Genomic DNA, 18,288 nt, shown 5'->3' with positions numbered 1-18,288 from the left:
GCATAGAGCTATAATGTAATAATGTGTCGAACTACACAAGAATATGCTTTTCACTTCATTTAGGAGGATGCTAAAACCAAATCATGGTCTTTGCATGCTCTTCATCAACCATAGTTGTGCCTTAGCTCCATTACAAGGGGATATTTTCTCCTGAGACACACCCAGGGTGCAGCACTAGACATTAGCTGCTTAAATTAATCCCTGTATCTCCAGATCCTTGTAGCTTTTTCTCCAGCTTACAGAAGTCTCAACACAAGAGATCTCTGAATCATGAATGTTGATTTTCAACAGTTCTTGGGTTTCAGGAGAAATCCCACAAGTCTAAAAGAAGGCTGATATTTTGTCTGTTTATAAAAGTATATAACTACAGAGACTGAATTACTATAGGCCTGTCACTCTGAAGTTAATCCCTGGGAAAAGAATAGTTGATACAGAGCTAAAAGAGATTAATGCCAATCAACACGTTCATGAAAAACAAATCTTGTCAAATTAATTCTCATTTCAAGAGATTACAGCTTCCTTGATGGAGCAATAGCATTAATGCAGCAATCCAGAGCATCGCATCTCTCCTCCCTCCGGTTGGGCCAGTCCTGCTCTGAATCAGAAAGCCAGCCCAGCATTCCTTAAAATAAACTAAAATCTGGTCAAAGCCTTCAGGGTGCAACTGGAAATGGGAACTCTCTAGGGAAGCAGGGTCCTGCTGTGTTCTCCCATTGGCTCTGTGCTGGTCAGAGTCCTTACTGACAGCCTGAGTAGTAAGAGCATTACTGAGACCACAGGTGAGATGGAAGTGGAAAGGATTAGGGAGCCACTGGAAGAAAAGGCTGTGCTGCTGGGAAGCAGTGATGAATCACCTGAAGGAAGCAAGGAGCAGGTCAGTGGCAGGCCCTGCAAGGCTCCAGGCAGTCCCAGTGTGGTCAGGCTGGGGGAAGAGCCACTCTGAACAATAGCAGGAGCACCAGAGGTAGCTTAGAGTGACCTTGGTGGCAAACACAATCCATGGCAGAGTACAGGGAATGTCACACAGGAGTGGGAACGCTGCTGTGGCTGTTGCAACACCCACTTCAAGTTGGCAAATGGCAGATGGGATGCACAGCTCTGTCATGTGGCCTAGGAGGGATCTTGCTGCAGCCCAAGGAGCCCACAGCTCTTCCCTGCTGCCCTCTGAGCATCCAGTGTCTGCAGTGCCATCAGAGGTGAGCAGGCAGAAGCCACCACCACTATGCTTAGAATCTGATCAAAACAAAGGAGACTGGAAATGAAGTCTATCCTTTTGGCCCCAGGAACAACCATATGGGACTTGGCCTCTCTGTCACCAGAGAGCACACACTTCAGAAAAACCTCATTCAAAGCAGCACTGGGGCAGAGTGACTTTGCCATCTCTTACACAGGACTGCAGCTTGCACAAGTGGCCACAGATCATTCCTACTGACCCTGCAGCTGGCACCACATCCAAGAAGTTATTAAAAATAAATAAATAAGTAAAAAATACTGCTAGCTCAGAAACCTCTGAGTACAACTCATGGCAGTTTGTGCCAAAGGGCACCCAAGCTGCAAATCACAGGGTAATACACAGTATTATTAACAGCAACCTCCAGCAGGACACTAACTCAGCACTAAATCCTGCATGGAAAACTGTTCCAGATTACCCATCCCTTTGTATTTAGGCTTCAGTTACACCACGGCTGTTGCTCTCGTACCTCTGCAGGGCAGGAGGGGAGGAGGTGGCCTTGACCTCCCTCCCGCAGCGGGATCCTGCATGCCGGGCCCTGAGAGCTCCTACTGGAGACCCACCAGAGGGCGGTCGGAGTTGCCTTTTCCCTCCGACTGCTTCATTTTCCACCTCTGCGTCCCGGGGAACCTCCCCACTTTTCATCTTCTGCGGCCACTTACAACTGCATTCTGAGGAGAATATAATTGGTGTTATCACATGCCACAGATACCTACAGATAACAGAACATGCTTGCTACAGATGAAGAATTTATTTATTAATTGTAGTCCCTGGCTTGCTGAGGCTGTGTTAGAGCTGCATCAGACAGCAGGCCCCCAGATCCTATGGCTGATTATGCTGGTGTTTATAGGATTGGGGTGCCCACAAAGTTTAAGCTGGGTTTTTGAAGACTGAAGTTTCTTCTCCTGTTTTATTTATTCAGGAAGGTGAAAACTACCATATTAAATATAGATACAAAATACAAAACGTTAGACAAAATTAAATCTCTCCTTCTCAGCTGTTACACCATTATCAGTGTTGAACTCAGCTTCAAGACCACAGTCATCACTACAAGTTTCAGTCAGAGATTGTCATGATAGTATTATATAGCTGTCTTTGACAGCTTTTAAAACCTCCTTACCTCCTGCTTTCATCTTCCTCACTTTCTTGTCTTCTCCAAAACAAGGACCACACAGAGCTGCTTGTCCCTTTTCCTACACACCCAGCCTGCAGGAACAGAAGCTTTCCATCTGTTCTCCTCTCCAGTTCCACCACCCATCCCATCTCTGCTGTCCTTCTTCCCTGCCTCATCTCCTTACCCTGCTGTGTATCTCTTCTCAAAACCTGTCTGTCCTCATGCGCAGCTTCACCCTGTCCTTGCGTGTCCAGGCATGGCACCATATCTCCTTACCTCCAAATACTCTGTACTTCCACTGCCTGAAACTGTTTTCCTCCAAAACAACCCAAATTCCTTCCCAATTTGTCTTTGTTTCACATTTTAGATTTGTTCTACAACCAGTCAGAGCAAAAGATTCTTCTTGAAGAAAACACAGCATTAGGAAGGCCAGTCTAGGTAAGTTGCTCAAAAGCAACCAAAAGGCAGCCAGCAGAAAAACCAACCAAACAAAAAAACCCCAAACAACAACAAAAAGCAAGCAAACAAATGAGTTCCTCCTCCCATTCCACTTGCTTCCTCTCTGCATTTGACCCTTCAAAAAGTCAGAATCCTAAAATCCTTTTGATAACACTGTATCACCAGGAAGCACCAGAACACCCAGCCAGAGTAACAATCCTTTGCTTAAGCAGAAGCTTGAGGCTCTCCAGACTTCCCATGGTACATATCCATGGCAGTGCTATCGTGGAGGGGACACAGCTGACCCCTCTGTTTCAGCTGGGGGGACAACCAAGCCTCTGTCACTCAAGGGACACCTCTCTGCTCACAGCTGCAGTGAGCACCCTGCCTGCCTCAGGGACCACCCATAGGACAAAGCAGCTCACAGCACTTGGTGTTCTGCACTGCCAAGGGTCTCTCAGGGGAGAGATTGAGTGACATCCTTAGGGACACGTCCATGTCCTAGGAAACACAGCTCTGCTGGGGAAGCAGGTGGGAGCCTGCCAGGCAGGAGGAGGCATGGACTCAGGGCAGCAGCAAAGTAACTGCTTACAAAGGCAACTGCTTTTACTGGTGACATCCAGGTGTGCTGTACTTGGATTTCACACCACGGCCTGTGCTCCAAGTTTCCCAGCTCCCATTCCACTTGCTTCCTCTCTGCATTATTTCTAGAGCAGCCCTGTGTGGGGATTTTCATTGCACATTGTGCCTCCCCACAGAGCTCTGCAGGCAAACACAAGTCAGAGGCACCAGGGATGGACAGAACAGGAGGCACAAGGACACGTGGATTAGAGCCCTGCCACTGTGTGACAAGCACAGGGAATTAGGACAACTTCCTTCTGTGTCATCTTTAGGCAACGTTAGAAAGTGTTTGTCAGCTCTTGAACCAAGATGAACACAGGAATTTCAGTGGTAGGGAGAGTGATACAGGAAGATATCCTGAGCTGCAGTGCTCTGGGGCTGCAGCCTTGCTCTGCTGGCTCTGCTGTGTGTTTGGCCACAGCCAAGACTTTCCTCTGGCTCACCTGCATAAGGCAAGCTCCTCAGTGTGGCTCGAGCTCCAAGATTTGCTCTGTGCCTGCCAAGGCAGTCCCTGCACACAGCTGCAAGGTTAACACTGCTTGGGCTAATGTGCCAGATACTGAAATAATCCAATAAAAAAAGAGTTCATAAAACTCTATCTTCCATTGCTGTTGGCTCTGTCACCCCTGCTACATTTCAGGAACAGACAACAGTAGCAACTAAAATGCACTGACAAGACACTTGCTATTAATGGGGAAGGTCAGAGATAGCATGAGCAGTGATAATCCACCCAGCAAAGCTTCCTGGGACAGAAGAACCAGGATCAGCAGATAGATGACCCAGGCAGGTAAACATTTGCACATACAAGCATTTTGTCAAGATTAAGTTAAAATGTTCTTCCTACCTCATTCTCAAGGCACCAATTTTTGATGTTTACTGGATAACTGGCAAAGTGGAACAAGTTACAGGAGTTAAATCCACACTGTAACTGGAAAAATGCACACTTTGCAAGGGTATATCTGTCATGTGGGCTCTGTTACCCACATGGAAACACCCATTAACTGGCTGGTTGTACCTTAAAAAGTTGAAAAGCTAAAAGAGGAGAAGAAACCTTCACAGTTGCTATGGTCCCCAACTACACAGTCCACATGCAATGCTTTCCTGGAAAGACAGAAGTAAAAGAAACAAAGTTATTGCAAATTAATTTGCCTGTCACATAATTTCACAAATAATGCAAAATGTCTTCAAAAGCATCTTAACTAGATGGAGACACACATGAAATTCAGACAGCTGACTTGTAGCAAGCATCTAATTCTGGCCTTAGTACTATATTCGTACCTAAAGGGAAAGCTGTGCACAATTCACCAAATTTTAAACCCAAATTTGGAGGCCACTTGAGAGCTAAAATGGACAAGAACCACTTTCAAGAAATCAACAGCAGTTTTCAGAATAACAAAGACAGAGTTTTTTACAAAAAAACCAACATAACAAAAATATCAAAGAGCAATTTTATTTATCTTATTTGGCACAAAACTTACAAGAACTGTTTTGTTCCCTTCTTAAATTTTAGTACAACTAGCAAGGAAAAAAAAGGCATACTAATACATTTAATGAGCTGTACAGCAAGTGACATGTGGAAGGAGGCACCAGAAAGATCTACCAAAAATCAAAGTGCATGAAAAATACCTACTCTGAGCGCCTCATGGTATTGTATTAAGGCACCACTCCTTTAGAAGGTTTACTGAATACATCAAGTGTGCAACTTCTTGGTTTGGAATGTGAGAGTCCTTCAGCCTGCATCAGAACTGGACACTGCAACCTCTGAATGGAACAATGTTTCTCCAATGTTTAAAGGAAGAGACCTCTTTGCGCCCAACATCATCTCTCAGCCAGGTATGTCACTGTCACATGCTTTGGAAAAGCCAACACAGGTTTTCAGAGTACCAGCACTTCAGAGTTTTAAGCTGTAGTGTGCACCAGACCTATGCATTCTTTACAATGGTTTTATAGAAAAGAAAGGTTGAAGAGACAAAAATAACATGGGACATACCAGCAGATACATTTAGATAGTTTTATCAAAAGAACATTTAAGGACTTTTGGGAGTATCTCTTACAAAAAAAAAAAAAATTGAATAGCGTTATAATCCAAAATAATTAAATACACTTTTCAACAGATTATTACAAAGCTTCCTTCAGGACTACCAATCAAGTCTGACAAATTCCACAAGACTTCAGGAACTTTCAGTAAGAATGTAGAAAAAGCCCAGTATTAGACAGTGGTAAGAGATTTTCACAATTGGAAACATTTAATGCAAATCCCATAACTGCAAATCATGTTATACAGGTGTGTATATTACACACATTCACACACACTCACACACACTGAAACATCATTACAAGGGCCACACAGACACCTTGGTTCATTGTGGGTTCTGCACATCACTGCTCTGAAGTATGACAGAAGCTGCACCAGGTTTATTATTTCAGCACCTTCATTAAGAACTATTTGTTTAAGAACCAAATCACTTCAGTTACAGGTGCCACAGGCCAGATTCACACCAAGTGTAAACAGGTTCCAAACAACCAAAGAGAAGTTGCATCTGCTTCTTACCAGCTTTGACTTTGGTTTTTCTGCTCAGCTGGATCACCAGTTGCCTTTGCTTGCAGGAAGAAGTTTAATAAGAAATCAATGCCCGTATCAAAACTGAAGTGGGAACTAGTAAATGCAGAATATTGTTATCAAACCACTGTACAACACCTCTACTGTAGAGAGTTTCAAACATCTCAGGAGCTTGAGACTGCTTAACCTGAACTCTGGAAAAACATATTTCTCTATGGACATGCAAAGGCATTTAAATATGAACTCTAGACATTACAATATTTCATTTTTGTCCTCTTGTGGTGTAGACCTTGAGAACATAACTGTGTGCCCCATTATAAAACCAAAGCACCCTTGAGCATTAAAATTCTAAACAGCAAGGGTTGGAAAGAAGGGCATCTGGAAGTGATCTATACATTACACAGCATGGTATTTCACAAGTCTCTGAACAGTTCAGTTCATACTTTCTGGGATAACTTTCCCAATACCTTTGTCCCAATACAGAGCTGTAGTTTTCAGTGACTCTTTTACACCTGCATTCTTTGCTACCACATATAAAATGTGCCACAGAAGTGGCAGCCAGGGCTAAATATTTAACAACGTGTCCTTTTCATCCTTTATTAACAATTACATTTATTTCATGATTTGTATGTAAGTCATGTAGCAATATAACATTGGTGTTATACACTGTGCTTCCGTTCTCTGGCACTTGGAGGAAGAATTCATTTCCAGACAGTCACATCTTGCTGAAGCATTCCTTTGCATTTGTCCAAACCTGAATGCCCTTTTAAAAGAACAGTTAAGAATCAATAGGTGGGAGTATACTCTATTTGCAAACCTCATCCACAACTTTCTTCAACAGAAGACTCAACAAAGAAGTCCAATGGAACTTCACAGAAGAAGGCAGAGACCACATTGAAATTGGACCACACTATTTTATATCTATATTTTATATCCATCTCAACATTAACATGTCACTGAGTTCAAGAGGACAGACTATGTGGGAGGTTTTGTGGTGGTGATTTCCAATCTTCTGTGACTGCCATGTTCCCAGTTACTGACAGTGTGCATCTGCCCCCCTGCTGACAGGACAAACACACTGGGCCAGCCTTTCCCAAGCCACACATACCTTTTTGCACATGCTAATCTGCATAACAGCATAGCTTATAAGTGCCTCCTTCAAATCATGATTCTTCTGCTCTTTAAACCGTTCAATGTCAGCCCAGGCACTTTTCACAAAGTCTCTGAAATGTAAAGCAATTAGTTCTGTTAGAAAGTGTTTTACATGTTTTACCCTCAGTCTGGACACTCAGCAGAGAGGCTGTGTACGACAGAGTGCTCCATCTTTCAGTCAGTAAATCAAGTCCTGCAAATATTATGCATCACTCAGTCACCTCATTTTACAACTGGCACCACTATCTAATTCTCCACCTTCTTTTTAAGGTTTTTAACCTAGAGTTTCACAAGATACATTAGGATGTTTGTTTGGCTTGGTGTTTTTTCCCAAGGAAGTATCACTGCCATAGAACCAGAATAAGTCAGAATATACTTTTTTCCTTCAGATTGTGTTGGGGTAATTAATATCTTTATGCCAACATTCAGCACACAACACTGCATGCTTCTTTTTCAATTGTCAAGAATCTTCAGCATGAAAACTCACTTGTTTGTCAGGATGTGAGACAGTCAAGTACAATAGACATCTGCAATGCAAATTTAACTTGGACAATTCACTTCAGAAATTAATTTTGTTGGTTTGGTGATGTGTAGTCAGGTCTCCTTAACTAAAATGAGGCATATATCTGCAATTCCTACTTTCATTTGTGCTGGACTAACATTCACTCAAAAATTGCTTCCAGAGCTACAAAAGCACATCTCTAATACATCTGCCAAAATTATTAAGATATTGCATTTACTGAGTGTCTTGCAGCTTTGAACTATTCATGAACTAGTCTTACTTTTTCAGCTCTAATGCTAACATATCAGGAGATACCACATTTACCCCTTGTGTTATATGACAGACATGCTTTGAAAGAATCCCATGGCTTTAAGAATAGTTAGTTCCTATTTTTAATTTTTGCATACCTGAAGAAAATTTCATTAGAGCACCAAGAAGCAGTTACCCAAATACAACTCCCCAGACCTTCTAATCTCTCTCAAACAGGAGTAAGGTGTTCCCATAGGAGAAGTTGCAGAATATGGGCTCACCACCCTTACACACAAACCAAACTAAATACTGTATTTGAAGTAAATCAGCCTTTGAGTCTCAGCCTATTCAGCTGCAGACCTCCAAGCCCACCTGCTAAATATATTACTAGTGGAACCTAAAAGCATGCAAGTCAGCCATTAGAGAGGGCTCAGTAACTGGGAAAGTCATCAGGTTTTACATAAGCCATACACTCAGACCAGAAGCTAACTGCATGTACTGCACTTTATTTCACAACTTGCAGCTGACAGGAGCTTTTATAGACAGCTCATAAACACCAAGAATATATTAAAAACACTTATAAAATGCAAACACCTTCAAGAGCATCCAGTCAAGGACTTTTGCTAAGACAAGCCCTGTGTTTTCTTTGAAACAGTCAAGTCCATTTACCTGCCCTCCAGATTTTTAGACTTCAGTTGCTCTTCTCCTTCCTGTATCTGCTCTTCTAGAACCTTTATCTTGGCTTCCCTCTGCTCAGGGGTTTCTTGCCCAAAGAGCTTGCTGGTCATCCCCTTCAGGGAGAAGGTTCTCACAGTCTACAAAAAACAAGGATACTCTAGGTTTGGCATATCCTAAGCACAGCCACAGGATATTAGGTGACTTTATTGGCATTTATGCTTACTATTTGGCTGATTTTTTTGCTTTAATTTCCACTTCATTATTTGATAAGTAGCTCTGGTGTCTCAGGTTAGACTAAGTAAAGTGGGGAGGAGATAATTTGATATTCAAACACTTTAAGGCTGACAAGGGTGAACTTTCAGAGCAGCCTTCCTAGTGAAGAAGGAAAGATACTAAGTGAAACAAAAGCCATAAAGGCATTCCATAAAGAACATCAATAGATCCAAGAGCAACATTAAAAACTCTAACACTGTCACTTACCATTTTCAGATAATATTTTAGGTAATGTTATCTCCTATATAAAATGGACTAACACAACATATCAGTAACACCCACTGTTCAAAAGGCAAAGGAAGTCTTCCAGAATTCCCAACATTTTCATCTTTAGGATAGAGTGGTCTATAGATAGAGTGTTATTGTGCTCCAGTCATATATACTGCAATTTTCTATTTGCTCAGTATTCAATAAAAGACATTTGGCACAAACAGTTTAAGTCTCCAAGAACCAAGTTACTTTAAACCTCACATGTCTCCAGCTCATATGATACCACTTCTCAAAAGCAGCAGCCAGCATGCTGGTGCCATTTAAATATCATTCTCAGTGACTTGGCTCAAGTAAAAAATAAATTCAGAAAGAGGTATCTTGGAGAAGAAAGTGGAAAAAGACTCACTCCTGTTGCCAGCTCCTCACACTGCTGTTTCTTAGATGTTAAGTCCTGTGCAGCCATTTCCAAATCATATTGCATTAGTTCGTGCTTCCTGCAAACTGCCCTGAAAAGTAAGTAATGAAAGATCTGTCATGAAATACTTTGTTTTGCTACGTTTCCCTCCATTTACACTTTACAAATAGCATCATGTTTTGTTTGATTTTTGACAGGAAGCACCTCTAATTATTCATCTAGCCCAAATTCAACAGCCCTATCACAGACTGCATAACTCTGCAAATGCTGCAGTTAAGCAAGCTTGCATCAAAGTATAAATAAAGTTCTTAGTACAACTGCATTCTGCTTCTCTTTATAGACTCATTCCAAGATACACTCAGCAATACAAGCCCTATCACCTCAAAACAGTTTAATTCAAAACACATTACAAAAATATCACAGCTTTGACAAAAGATACCTGGAGATAGTGCCTGTCACAGCAGCAATTTATCAATCAATCATAAAATTCATCACATTTTCTTTCTTAAACAATGAAATAAGAAACTGCTTCTAAACTCATACAGTGCCTTTCATCTGGAAAAGAGGAGTTTCCTCTGGCCACCTGCAGGAACTCCCAGTCCTGTGTGGGCTGATGATGCTACATCCATCCTGTACAGCCGGATGCACATGGGTCTCCCAGGAGAGGCTACCACTGCTCCAGGCTCCCACACAGCAGCCCCTGCACTCGCCAACCCCATTCATATTGGGCCTCTCCAAGAGGTTCAGAGCCAACCCTTGTAAAGCACAATAGCTTTAGGCACAGCCTTGCAGCATAAAGCAATTTGTTTTTGCATCCATGCTTGTTCAGGGTGACTGACAAAGACAAACATAAAACAAAACAAAAAGTTGGTATTTAAGTGCACAAGACAGTGCAGCAGATAAACATTATGCTGGGCATGCTGAAAGTTCCTGGAATTTGTAATGGCTGTAACAGCTCTGTTTGGTCTATCTCATTTGAAAGCTGGAGCTTTCAACACATTGGGGCACTATTACACCAAAAGCCAAGGTAACCAGAGGAAAAAACAGCATTTCCCTCTATAGTATACAGATACTAACATTTCTGTCTTTTCACTACTGATCAGATCAGCTCTAATTTGTTTGTCACTCACACGGCAATCGAGTACAAGTAAGCAGAATAAGAAACAAGAACACAGAGACTCCACAACACTGGAATTTCTTCTTCTCAGAGAACACAAGAGGATACCAGACTAAATTAAACATCAACATCACATTAGAGAAAAGGACTACAGCTTCCTTTTGAGCTCTAGACTTCTGTACATACCGCAGTGCTTCAGCATAGAAGAGATACTCCTTCAGCTGATCTGCATAGTGCTCCTCTTCTTCCAGTATGTCATCAATAGAAGCTGCATATCTAGTGAAAAACAGCCACAGTTAAATGTAAAGCTGATTAATTTAACCTTTAAGGATACACATCCAGTAACAAGAGAGAACACCTGTTTGACAGAAACACCTGTGACAAACAGCAAAAGCACTTCCAAAAAGGTGTTTTTTTTGTTTTTAATTAAACTCTGAATCAGCTAATGTCAACATTCCCGTGGGACTGCTTCTTTGGTTGTTACATTGATTCATTGAGCAATGAATCTTTTGACAAGTACAAAACCTATCATAAGTCTCCTGCTGAAGATGAGACAGCTTTTCTTACAGGAAAAAAAACCCCAATTTATTCCTTTTCTTCAGTGGACTGTCAATAGGCAGCACTAAGAATGTGAACATCACACCTTCTGAAAAGCAGAGGCTGCTTTCATGGCTTGTTATTCAGCCTGAGTACAAGATAACTCACAGGGGTGCCCTGAACACCACAACACTAGGTCCCTTCAGCTCCTTCAAAGTCTATAGCTTTATCTGCTGTGTAAGTCAGGCATATTAATTTGCAGCAACAGGAAGTTTAACCCTCCTTTTAGGGAGAAATCTGAAGTACAAGGGCTTGGACCAAATCTGCAGCTCTTGCATTCAGTAAGTTTCGCTGTGTAGGATACAAGCAGCAAAAAGCACATTATTTTTCTAGTTGATACTGCTTATTTGACAGTATTTAATGTGTTCTTGCTAGCCAAGGTGACTGTCTTGGACAGATTTGCAGGGACAGGCCTAGAGCTATCTGCACAGCCCATTTGGCATGGCCACAGAAATCAGATTCCTCTGTAGCCTGGCACTCAGGGCATGTGCCACTGCAGATAACCAGGATGAATGAGATCCCACACAAATACCTTCATCTATTCTGCTAACTCAGGCTGGATTCTCAGCTATGTGGCCATCTCACACACCTGCAGGCTCTCTGAAGCGAGCATATGTCCATTCTTCTCTAGCAACCAGCACAACGTGACCCAAATGCTAATTATAGCACCCCTTGGCTTTCAAGTTGTTGCAGAATCTTTCTGTTTTCCCTTTTCTCCCTATGCCTCTCCAGTTACTGGAAGAAGTGGCAGTGTCTCAAGCTGAAAGGAAACAGGAATTTGGGAAGTTTGCAAGTATGATGAGTTGTTTTGACGCTCTCTGAAATCAAAGACACGGCACACTCCGGAAAAGCCCTACCAAGGCTCTTGGTGATGAATAAATTTAACATATGAAGTGGTCAGCAACAGCAGACCAGTATAAGTAGAAGGGATTAAAAAACAGGGAGAACAAGAATTCATATTATGAATCAATGCAAGGAATAAGTCAAAATTGTTGAAAAATACACTTGTTCTGAAAAAATCCTGCAGCCAAAAAGGTCATAAATGGCTTACCCTATTTTAAGTTCTGCAGTGCAATAATTTTAGTATAGTGGTTAGATTTCTCAGGGCAGCAGATGGACTACATTTCATTTTCAAGTAAGATCTATGTTTAGAGCAGTGCTAGAGCTCATCTGTGGCAGATTAACTCTCAGAAAAGAACTTCAAAAACAAACAACCAAAAAATCTCACCAAACAAAATCCTACCTTACCTAGACAGGTTTTTTATACTGAGTTCAATTTGGAGGAACAAAAATGTAATAAGAAAAGTTACATTTCTGACTGGCTAAACTTAGGCAAACTAGAGAAAGTGTTAAGGAGAAACATTGCAGTAAGTTCTAAAGGTACCTGACATGGTCTCACTCTAGCAAGCCTCATCTTGTAATAAAGCACACACACAGAGAAGCTTTGGGGTGTCTTCTCCAAACTTTTAGCAGTTATAGTTCATACTAACCAATAACAACTCAAAAGCTTAAATAAACATCTAGTAAAGACTACAGCATATAGGGTAGATAGAAAATAATTAAATTAGTTTTGAAGTTTAATATCTATATTTGGCAACCTTCTAGAAGTAGCTTTTTGTTGCAATAAATTTCCACCTGATGTTATGGGAATGGTAACTGAACTGGTAAGTTATACTTTCAAGAGATCATAGATACAAACCTTACTGCTAGGAGACCACTGAATGAGTTCCTGAACCTCACAACTGCTGCTTCTTGCTTGATTGTCATCACTAAAGGATTACTGCTGTACAAGAGTGCCAGAGCACAGGAGATGACAGACAATGAAAGCTACCTCAGACTTCATGCAATGAGTAAAATCACCCACAATAGCAGTTACCCACTGTCATTACTCTGGATCTTCAGCCCTGTGTTACAGACAGAAATATTAAATATTATGGATGTGTGAGAGGGTTCAGCCTCCTGATTGAGAAGTGAGACAAACTTGTCTTAATTGGTTATGCATCTCCAGGTTTTTGACATTTTGGTGTGGTGTATCTGAAAAACTGAAAACCTTTGTGTGATTCCTTAACTCCACTATCTCATACCACGTTTTCACAATCTCTTCAATTCCTGCCTACTGCAGTAGGTGCTTACCATTGTATTCCATCCCTACTTCAATTACTTTTCTTCTGAAAGCAGAATGCATTCTCCATTCTTTGTTCTCACCAGAGCCCTCTGCCATGAAAATATTACTGCTTTTCTTGTATGGAAACCACCCCATTAGACAAAACACAGCGCTGTGAATAAATTATTCAGAAGTGGTCCAATTCTTAAAGATTTGCTAAAAGCAGAATTACTCTAAAGAAGCTGAGGGCATGGCTCTTCAAACCCCTCCACTTGGCAAGGCCAGTAACAATTAACCTGCTAACCTGACACCACCAATAACAATCAGGCACTAGTATGTAAATCTGCCCTATAAACTAAACCTGAGGATTCATTTCCACAGGAACTACGCTTTATTGGTAAAAGTATTGCATGAAGTGTCAAACACCTTCCATCTCTTGCTGGAGTTGTTATTTATCTGTTGTGTGGGATTACAGAAGAAGAATCAGAGTGGTAAGAAATGCTGTTTTACTTGCTATATGTGACTACCTGAAAAGCAGAAGCCATGAGCTTAGAATACCACTTCTGTGAGCACTCCCAAGTGCCAGACTCTTATTTTGAAGACTGTGCTTCACATACTCTGCCAAATGACTCTAAAGATGCAAAGAGAGAGGATTCTTTAATATATCCAGTCAGTGTTTGTTTCAAGAATCCACTGGAGTTTTGGTGTCGATTAATTAAATTTCTTAACTCCCTGTAATTAAGTCCAAATCTGTGTACCCTCTACTGCATGGTACAAAATGCTGCTATCAAAACCAAATGGATCTCATCAGGTCTGTAGTACATTAAAGTTGTATTCCACCAGTTTCTGGCATAGTAGCTTAAGAGAAAAACTGGAAGGATTCCAAACACTTCTACGATTTCAAAATAATAATAAAAAAAGAAACCCCTCTGGTTCTCCTGAGGCTTTTTGAGCTACTTAATACAGTATATGGATGCTAAAACTGTGCCTGCATCCAAGGCACAGAAACACTGCATACCTAAAAACAATGCACCCCCAACTTTCTTGGTACTCGTATGTACTTTGGGGTTGAGGGAAAAGAGAGGAAAGAGTGAGAGTTCCACATCTGGCTTACATCAAACTATCAGATATTCAGTCAGTACTTACACATCCATGTGGTGGCCAGCACTCTGCAACCCATCCCCCATCTCCTTCTCTATTGCACTCCACTCACTGTAGGAAAAACAAACGAGAAACAACATCACACATGAAGGGTAAGGGAAGTTAATAAGCTGCATCCTGTATATAGTTTCTTTCCAGGTGACACCTGAATGGAAAGTGCCTCAAAATTAGACTTGGTCAAACTGGTTTTTTTCTTTAAGGAACAGCACTGACAATGTGACAAGGCCATTTATGGCACTCTGTAAACAGTAAAACAACTGTCCCTAAACTCATAGTCACAAATATAGTTAGTTTGGGATGGGTTTTGAGCATAATCTTGTTTAAATAGCTGAAACTCAATTCAAAACAAAATCAAACAAAACCAAACCACCAAGCACTTAATGTAAATAGGATAAGGGACAACGACAATGGTGAACTTTCTGAAATACATTTTGGGTTCACCAAGAATATACTAAGCTTTCCAGACTTACAGGATAGAAGACAGAAGCCTCTCACTCCAAAAACCAAAGGGTGAATTTGAATTTTGTAAGCATTTTACTTCTCCTGAAACTATTTGATGTATGCAGCTTTATGTTTTCATAGCGCACTCTTGTTTAGTTCTAGTCATAAAAAAAATTGCAACTTGCAATTGTCTCAACCACCTATTTATATGGGAGATATCACTTGGATAAAGAAAGAAACAGAGTTACAAAAAAGATAGCAAGATCCTTGTCCTGGACATCCTGGTACGTACTCTGCCATTTAATTTGTCTTCTCAGCTTTGAGAAACCTTATGAGAAACCTTAAGCTACAAGAATTACACCCACAACTCTTTTTACAAGGAAAAAAGAGGTTCTCCTTATATTTTGCATAATTTATGTGTAATGCATCTATTCTGTCCTTCACTTTTTCATAAACATTCCACTCTGCTGATGTTGATATTTGTCTTTGTGTTATTACAGAACTACACCTAATTTCATTTTAAAACCCCCAATGAGAAAGACATCTGCAATCCATTAACCCAGAGAATTAAATTTAGCACTTGAACAGTGTGTAGAAGCAGGAGGTTTCCCTTAACCAGAAGTTTAGATTCTTGAATTCTCCAGTGAGATGGAAAACTTGAGCATGCAATTCCCTCATATAAATCAAAAAAACGATTGGCAAATTCACTTCTAAAAGCTACTAAAATTGGATAGATGTAATGGTTGATTTTTATGCATTAAAAGAACCTAGAAGCTTTTTCAGAGACAACTACATAAAGAATAGTGAGTTACTTTCTGAAGAAACAAAATGCCAACGCAGCAGCAGAAGGCCCAAAGGTCTGGTACACAAAGCAAAAAGCTGTAGTCTTGCACTAGAGCCTAAGCTCAGCAGATCAGGCATTCTCTGCATGCAGCACAGAAATCTCATTAGCACTGCAATACAGAGTTTTTCAACATAGAGAATGAAAGGTTTCAAATATACTTTTCAAAAGCATAACAATACAACCAAGAAATTCCCTTCTCTCTCCCCATAACTATGTGTGTATTTAAACACTGGATGAACTCTTACCTGAACACTCTTCCATAGTTGCCATGGACTTTATAGACACCATAAAGCCGGTCTGCTACCCTCTAAAACATTTTAGAAACAGGTTTTGGTCATCAACATTAAGTGCAATTGCTTTGTGAAAACCCGCATACATACTACAAACTAAAGCCTTAATGTTCTTACACAGGTAAACAAGATTAGGGCTAAATCTAACGAAAGCCACAACTGAAAGAAAAAAAAAATAAAAATCAACAGCACTAAGTCCTGAAGTCACAATCTAGGCTATGTTGAAAAGTAGCATTTCAAATCTATCTTTGGAAGTGCTCATTGATAGGATATGTCTGTGGAGACCATAATCAAACCCCCTTCAGTTTTTGATAATCAAATATAAGATATTCTTTATCTGAATAATGCCAAATTTATGCAAACACTCATTTATTTCATTTAGAGATGGCAAGTTAGAAGTCCACCTTGACATCAATACTGTAGGGAAACCTTCAGTAAAATTCTAACAAGTGACTTAATTTTTCCACCCAGCTGAGTGAACTGAGGGAAAGGAAATGAACTATCCATTGCAGAACTCATTGCTTGAGCTAGAGGTCATTTCAGCTGTTCACAGTGCCAGTACCTGCTGCAGCCAGCACTACAATGCTGGCAAAACCTCAGAAGAAAAGACACGTGTACACTCTGAAGTGTGAGTTGTAATCCAGATAATGCCCTTGGAATTGTGATGTACCAATGAATGAGATTAAAGTTCGGCAAGAGCTACCATTGTTATTATGATGTCTATCACAGTAGTAGTAAAAAGGAAAACATTAACAAATTGCCCAACAGATCTCACACAGACAACCCTGAGAAAATAGGACTGTCTGTAAAACACCACTCTTGAGAGTGATTAACTCTCTCAAGAACCTGAGTTTAGCAGAGCAATCCATTACTGTCCTCTCTGCCACACAGGTCCATTGAAAATTAAATCCCTGTTGAGCATACTAAAAAGAAGTATCATGCTCTCATTATTGGAATTGTAATTTCTTATTTCCTTTTTGTGTCTTTAAAAAAATAACAACCTTCCACTCTCAACCCATAGAGTACCTTAATACATTACATAATTGTTGTCATCATTAGAAAGGCTATTATTCATTGCAGATCAATGAATCAGCCAAAAAAAGAAAATATATAAAGCGAAGCATAAAGGATTGATACTACAAGCTCATTATATGTCTGACCAGAAAACTGTTTTGAGGCCCTTCCCAAACTAAACATTCAGCAAAAGCAGCTTGTCTGCTGAGCAGAGAGAAGCAGACACCTTGACTCTGTTTAGAGCACCTCCCTGCAATACGTGACTATCACAGGACAGGGCAGATTAGCCCTGTCAAACCCAGCCATTGGATCTGGGACTCCTTTCCCCTCCCAAATCTGTACAAAGTCAGTGCCCTCACCTCTTGCTCTCTCCTGCTCCACACTCCAGAGACAGACTCCCTCAGGCTAAACTGCCCTTATTCTAGAACACATATACCACTTCTCTTGACTAAACAAGAAATAATGCCTTATAAATAAATCATACTATTTGTCACGACACACATGGGAAATACTTACAGCTCTGACTCGCAGAAGGTGTGATATGACAGACTGCAGTTCATCGCTGTAGTGTTTTAGCTCAGTAAATCTCCTGGGAGCAGGAAACAGATAGTACATCATTAGCCATCATGAAAGCAAGCTTTCACACATACACAATAGAGCCACAACCCTGCAGCCAGCAAGCAGAGCCTGGATTGTGTTGGAGTGGAATTAGCTGAAGACTCCTAAAGAAGTGACTGCTGAGTTTAATTTCCCTCAAGTGAACAAACATCCCAACACTTCCATGACTGCTGTTTCTTTAAATGCAAATGTTGAAGGCTCAGATTGAATTAAGAGATAAAATTTTATGAAATAAGAGTAGTTAGCTGAAGTTATTACATCACTGTTTTGTTGTTAGGGTTTTTTAATGGGATTTAAAAAAGCATAGGTTAGTGAATAGGAAAGCTTCAAACAAATACAAAGCCAAAATCTGCTGAAGCATGTTTCTCAATAACAGCATGTTTACATTTCTGACCTGACAAAGATACTTTACTTTCAACTGCCTCTATCCAGTTTTGGGCACAGCTTTCCAGGGGTTGAAGGAAACATTCACAATTACATTTCCCCTAAGGCTAATCTGTACAGTAACTGTAACATATCAAATCCTACTGAGACTTGTACCTGCACAGGAACCACGTATGGCTGAAGGCCATCAAATCACTACATCTCAACAAGGTACCAGACAGGCAAGCTATTGCAAGTGACTTGTGCATCCTGCTGGCTTGTCACTTCTGGAGAAG

At 40.7% G+C, this 18,288-nt stretch overlaps 1 protein-coding gene across 1 annotated transcript in view; it reads right to left on the bottom strand.

The window, feature by feature from the left end:
- Positions 1-4,838: 4,838 nt before the first annotated feature.
- SNX4 (sorting nexin 4) overlaps positions 4,839-18,288 on the bottom strand; it is a 32,397-nt gene continuing 18,947 nt past the window's right edge. The window contains exons 7-14 of the mRNA XM_009087825.4: positions 17,528-17,600; positions 15,953-16,014; positions 14,408-14,473; positions 10,747-10,836; positions 9,435-9,534; positions 8,537-8,682; positions 7,073-7,187; positions 4,839-6,727 (exon numbers count right to left, since the gene is read on the bottom strand). Of these exons, the coding sequence (XP_009086073.3) occupies positions 6,680-6,727; positions 7,073-7,187; positions 8,537-8,682; positions 9,435-9,534; positions 10,747-10,836; positions 14,408-14,473; positions 15,953-16,014; positions 17,528-17,600 (700 nt within the window). The 3' untranslated portion in view covers positions 4,839-6,679. The remainder of the gene's footprint in view (positions 6,728-7,072; positions 7,188-8,536; positions 8,683-9,434; positions 9,535-10,746; positions 10,837-14,407; positions 14,474-15,952; positions 16,015-17,527; positions 17,601-18,288) is intronic.

This window comes from Serinus canaria, chromosome 7 (genome assembly GCF_022539315.1).
Source record: "Serinus canaria isolate serCan28SL12 chromosome 7, serCan2020, whole genome shotgun sequence".
NCBI classification, from domain to species: Eukaryota; Metazoa; Chordata; class Aves; order Passeriformes; family Fringillidae; genus Serinus; species Serinus canaria.
Note: the sequence above shows the minus strand (reverse complement) of the source record. Positions and strands in the feature narration are given on the sequence as shown.